The 6,391-nt window shown below is 42.6% G+C and overlaps 1 protein-coding gene across 1 annotated transcript; it reads right to left on the bottom strand.

Annotated features, from left to right (window-relative positions):
* Positions 1-2,103: 2,103 nt before the first annotated feature.
* MELLADRAFT_86184 (uncharacterized protein) lies at positions 2,104-3,550 on the bottom strand (the record flags this gene model as incomplete). Its single annotated transcript, XM_007409689.1, has 5 exons — positions 2,104-2,417; positions 2,482-2,844; positions 2,915-3,019; positions 3,099-3,289; positions 3,330-3,550. 5 exons carry the CDS (start codon positions 3,548-3,550, stop codon positions 2,104-2,106), a joined length of 1,194 nt encoding a protein of 397 aa, XP_007409751.1.
* Positions 3,551-6,391: the final 2,841 nt, after the last annotated feature.

Below are 6,391 nucleotides of genomic sequence, written 5' to 3'. Positions count from 1 at the left end.
TCCGTCTGTTTATGTTACACTCACGAAGTTAGGTCAGATGGTGAAATTACCCCCTCAAACAATCTTGATCCAAGCCTGCAATATGGCGTTGAACAGTTGTATTAGTAATGGTGTGTGACTCAAATTATCACAAGGTGATAATTTTTGAGTAACACACCACATTCATTAAGATGGCACAACTTGCAAATTGCTACTTCTGACATATGTGCCAATTCTTCAAACTCTGCAACCAACCCTGGATAGTCTAGATGTTCAATCCTCCTTGTTTGTCATTTGTGGAACTGCAATGTGCTGATGTGTAGGTTAATACAAGGTTTTTCCAATGTGTTAGGAACATGAAGATTGGGGGTGATGAAGTGATTACAATTATAAAAATGTGGTGGGGGTATTTGCAAAAACACATGAAGACAACCATAGTACCTCAAGCATACTGATTTAGGTGGAGTCATAGATTGTCAACATGTTATGGACTTTGGGAATGATTTAGCAACATTTGGATGAACCACACCGATGTAGGTGGAGTAGTCATAATTCACCCACATGTGATGGACTTTGGAAAGATTTAGCAACATTGGGATAAAAGAGTATTAGAGTACTAATTGCAATGCAAATACAAAAGAACTCTTTTCTTCATTCATGGTATAACAAGTTAATCACACTGATGAGTGTTGGTTATGAAAATGTTTTCCAACATGTTATGAACTTTAAGATTAGGGGTGATAAAGTGATTACACAAAGCCATCCATAGTCCAGCAAGCACACTGAGGTAGGTGGAGTCCTTGCTCAGTGTGCCAACATGTTATGGACTTTGGGGATGATGTAGCAACATTTGTGTAAAATTGCATCAGCCTAGTCATTGCAATGTAAATACAAAAGGAATATTTCTTTCAATCAAAGGACTCTTTGGTTAATTCATGGCAGTACAACAAGTCAAGCACGCTGACTGATGTGTAGGTGAAGACAAGGTTCTCTCATGTGTTATGATTTTGAAGTTCAGGGGTTATAAAGTGATACCATTTATAAACCTGTGGTGGGTGTGTTTGCAAAAATATTCAAAGACAACCATATTCCCTTGAGCACACCGATGTAGGTGGAGTCATAGCTGGCCAAAATGTTCTGGACTTTGGCAATGAATTAGCAACATTTGGATGAAGTGGTATTAGTGTTGTCATTGCAATGTATATACAAAATAACTTCAAAAGAACTTTTTCCTTCATTCTTGGCCAATGAATGAAGCAGATACTTTTACTTGCCATCAATACAAGATTGAAAGAAACCCAATTTCTCGTGCGAATGTGGGAACCAAAGTAAGTAAAAATTAAGTAACCATTCAAGCTTTATCATGACAACCCATGGGTATTCAACAGCTGGTATCAAACAATTATAAGTCAAATACATTAACCAGTATGTTTTTATATAACAATATAAAAACATGTTGACAAGGTACACTCTCAATTACCAAAGTAAGCAACCATTGGAGCTTTATTAGAATCTCAAGTGACTCAAGTGTTAAAAGTCAAGTACAATCACCAATATGTCTTAATGTGGGGAGCAATCTTAATGAATCTTGATGATTAAGGTATATATCTATATATACCTTGGTATATATAGATATATACCAGAATAAGCATCCATTGGCGCTTTCACTATTCAACTAGACAACACAACTCAAGTGTTAAAACTGAAATACATTCGCCGTCTGTGATCTTGATGACTCTTAATGATTCATTAAGATCACAGTTATACCAAACTAAATAACCAATGGAGCGTTCAGTAGACAACTCAAGTGACTCATGTGTTAAAAGTCAAATACATTCACCTTTTTTATGATGAGCGATCTTAATGAATCTTAGTGATATTGGCTCATTCTCATATACCAAACTTAAAAAGCAGTGGAGCTTTCACCTCACCAGACAACTCATATGACTCTGTATTCAACGGGATGCGCTTGGGGTGACAATATATAGAGATAAAGAGCACAAAAGGAATTTAAAAACCAATAGATTATTGGCTCATTCTATTATATTACTGTTAAAACAACATAGATTCTAACATTTCTAACCTCGGTGTCTAACCTACACTGAGATAGTCACATGGATGTAGCTATCTCAACATTTCACCATTCATGTCATACAAACGTTCGTACTCCAACTCTTCTGCCTGCTCATAGAAGTCTGGCTCCTCAGCTTGGATTATCGGCTTTCCAGCCATCATTTTCCATTCTTGATCCGCCCAAGCGGTTACCCTTTCAAATCCATGTATCAATATTTCGTCTTGTAGCTGATGTGCCTCAAGATAGGCAGCGGTTTCGCGGACGAGCTGTGGGAGATCACGGCTCCATTGTTTCCATAGCTTGCATGCATTTTTTTTGACAATGCTATAAATAGATACCAACCTACTTCGGACCGCTCCCACCGCTGGTCATCATCTAAAGTTAGTGCACCTGTCAGTCGTCAATGTCCTATAAGATCATGAGCTCACCCTCATTAACCTTCCTTCCCAGCGCAAGGATGCGATCATAGTAAGCATTGGCCCATCCAGTCATTTGCCTCGCTTCCCTAGCAATGCGTCTTAGCTCCTCGCAAGCGCTCCGTCGGGATAAGAAACTGTTGATACCGTCTCTGTCTGTATCACCATCTTGGAGACCAAGCTCGCCACGATTCCAGAACACATCGTCCATCTCCATGGCCATGACCGTTGCAAGATCGGGCAATGCGGGTTGCACAGCGTCGGGGTAATCGTTTTCGTATTTGCCAACTTGCCTCGCATATGTATTGTACTTGACACGAACCAGTTTTGTCTTATCACCCAGATGCCGAGCCAGATGTTGTTGTTCCCGGGTTCCTACAATCAACAACCAAAAGAAGAGTCAGCACAGTGTGCCATGACATATAAGTAAAATAAAAATAATAACCAGTGTGCCGATGGCGACGCATCCTGGCTTCAACTAGGCCAACTTTGGCTTCATAGAGATTTGCGCGCGCTATTGATAAGCCCAGCACTGCTGTTTCTTGATTGCCTGTTTGCACAGATAGTGACAGTGGAGTCGCACTTTTATCAGCATTCTGAACTTTGATAACAGTCAGTAGAGAACTTACGGACTGCGCCGGCAAGCTCTTGAAATTCAGCACCGCCAAGGGCTGTGGCCATCGCTTCGATTTGCTCTTCGAGGTTGGCCACTGTGGCCGGCAGCGACATAAGATCAAACCTATCAGCCTGGGTTCTTGCTCTTCGAGCTTGAAGTTGAATTGCCTTGAGCCGATCTCTGCAAAGAAAGATACAACCAGGACTTAACTACGGGTGTTTCCCAAAATTCTTCTGCAACTCACCGAGCCTGAATCAATTCCTCTTCTAACCCCAGCATTACATTGAGACGCTCTCTCTTTTCTTTCTGAGTCTCAGTCATCACATCCAGCTGACCGGTCCTTTGCTCCATCCATTTGTCCTCAAAGTAAGCAACATCTTTTTCTCTTTCGGCCTCCGCTATCCCATTTAGCACAATCTCCGCTTCTTGAAGCCGTTTGATAGCCTCAAGTCTCTTCCTGTTCATGTGAACGGCTGAAAATAACGGAATCCAGTGTCAGAGCTGACTAATTACACATATGAGATGATGATGTTCGAAGAAAGTATGACATACCTGCCGAGTGTCGAAGATGTGTACGGTGGTGGCTTGCTCGCATGTCAATGGCATTGACCCGGTGCTGTTTAGTCGAATATCGCTCAGAGCTAACCAGGGCGGCCAGAGAAGACCAGACTCGCTCTGAGCCTTCTCCATCTGAAAGTCCCCATCCGCAATTCATTCTGGGATTCCACATCAATTGACAAGTCCATCGATGCATGTATGCATGAAATACACTAGTTCCAAACTTCAATCGGCCCAGACGTCGCTCTTCGGTAAACATGTTGCGCTGGAAGTAGTATTTTACGTTAGCTCGTCGCTCTTTCCTGAATCAAAAGTGTCTTACTTTTTCTATTCCCTTCTCCATTGTACAACCTATGTCATATAGGAAGCCAACCTTTTGTTCATCAGTCAAGCCAAGAAACCACTCGATTAAAGCATAGCTGTAGTGCAGCCTGGAGGAAAACAAATACAAGTTGAGTCACTTCACATCGGTGGGTGGTATCCTATCAGAGTGTCAAGCTACTTACTTTTCGCCACTCTGGACAATATTAGCAAATCGTAATGGATGATCGTGGCGGCACACTATTGCCATCAGGCCCGTTTCATCACATCCTCCCCAATGTGATTTCCCCCGACGGTCATTTGCTGCTGTGTGCTGATCGGCACAAGCATCCTGGAAGTTGAACACATCAGATGGTGCAGGAGCTCTGGTATACTAAGATTGTATGTAGAAGAAAGCTTACAATATCGTTTTCAGAAACCCCGGCAAGCCGCTGCTCCATACGAGTGACATCGCCTTGAGGTAGGAAGCCATTTGGCATGGTGGTAATGGTCTGAGCAGATTTTTGACCAGCAGCGAGGTGGCGTCGATGCTGAAAGTTGCCATCAAGACACACAACTAAGTCAGGTTCCCCCTCGATCAAACTGTGAATTGGGGGGCCAAAGCAACGCGGGCAATTTTCAGCAAGTTTATCGCGTGGTGAGAGCGCCAGTTCGATATCCAACGCTCTTTCGGTGGCAGTGAGCATTTGGCGATAGGCATCAATCGCCCATCGGAACGGGGTATGCCAACAACGAGGCTGAAAAAAAACATAACTTCAGTCCAAGTGCAGTGAGAATGGGATGGCATCAAATAACCTTCTCGTTCTTGGTGAGGATCAATGGATTGAACGCATCCAGGTATTCGTCAAGCCCTCAAGTCCAAGGTTCAACACGGCTAGTGCAGAATTTCCATGGGATATGGAAAAATCGGAGTAGGCGGATTGAGAAGGCAGTTTGGGGGTATTTTGGTGAGCCTCCAATGTACCCCATATATATAAGTCTACTTTGATCGCTTTCTTGGCATCCACAAAACCTAACCTCAGCCTTCTGTCGAACTGATAGTGGCCTGATGTCAGTTCGAAGTCTAAGATTATCAAAATAGATAATCAAGCAATTAACTCAGCTTACATAAGATGTCAACAAGGTCGACAGGTCGGACTCTCCACTGCGAAGATGGGCAGTTGCATTGTGGCTTCAGATCAACGTCCCACATTGTCGGATCTCCCCATTCGGACGTCTGAAAAAGACATTCTATGTAGGTCTGGAACATTTCCTGCGCGTATCGAGCCAAGATGCGTTGGCGTTCCTCTTGTTCTTGAGCAATTCTCTCGCGCTCGATGTCTTCTACAAAATCTGGTGGCGGAGGAAAGTGTTCAAGGTCAATATCCCAATTGACTTCACCATTGACTTCGGGATCAGGTGGTGCATCAGGTGTGAGTAAGGGTACCGGCCTCGCGGTTCGTGCCTGCACAGCTGCTGCCATGCGAGCAAAGTGCTTCCTTTGCGCTTCGCTTTTGGGAGCCTTTGTCCAGTATGGCTTCTGTGCGTTGAAGGATTGGTGGACTCCGGTGAATTTTGGCATTTCTAGTTACGGAGCATTGGTTTGGGTAAGATTGAAAATGAGTCAGTCTGCTGTTTTGAGGATAGTAAGCAATGTTCATGCTTAAGAGGAAGAGGAAACAAGAATTGAAAATAACGTACCTGGTTTTGAAGTTTGATACTGTGATAAAAGAACGAAATAAGCAGATGTATAAAAGTACTCGCCAGTGTTGACCAATTTGTGTTTGACTTAGATGAGATAGTTAGTGAGTCAAAATCAAATATGCAGGAGAGTTTGAAAGTATACAGTTTTGAATGAATGTTGAACCAATCGGATTTGGCGAAGATTGTGATGAAAGAACTCTTGAGGAAGTAGTTTGATGGAGAGATTTCAACCTGTAGATTTGGGCTAAGTAAACATAATTAATTTTCCTTTACAAAGTATGAACTTATACAGGTATGGTATCTCAATGTACGGAATATGTAGAAATACCATACCTATTGATACAGAAGCTCATTGTATATGTGTTTCAAATATTATTGGTCAGTACGCTTACACGGATTAACCTTCTGAACTCAATATGCAGGTGGCCACTGGCAGGTAGTAGATGTGGAGCTTATACGACACACATATGTAACATAAGTAATAGCTATTCAGAATCAGAAATAAGACATAGTTCCACCGGGGCACGGCGGCCATACAACAATGGCTTTTCTACAGCAAGGATAGGTATTATACAATCTTTGAACATACAGAATTGAGGTACATACTTGTGGAACCACTCCTTTGCCTCTGGCAGTGCGAGATTGTGCCACTCGCACCAAGGCTCTGGAATTGGAGGTGGGGTGGTTATAGTAAGCGAAAGGAAATGAACACACTTCTTATCAAACAGAAGAAAGATAGGCAGA

Source organism: Melampsora larici-populina (genome assembly GCF_000204055.1).
Source record: "Melampsora larici-populina 98AG31 unplaced genomic scaffold MELLAscaffold_17, whole genome shotgun sequence".
NCBI lineage: Eukaryota > Fungi > Basidiomycota > Pucciniomycetes > Pucciniales > Melampsoraceae > Melampsora > Melampsora laricis-populina.
Note: the sequence above shows the minus strand (reverse complement) of the source record. Positions and strands in the feature narration are given on the sequence as shown.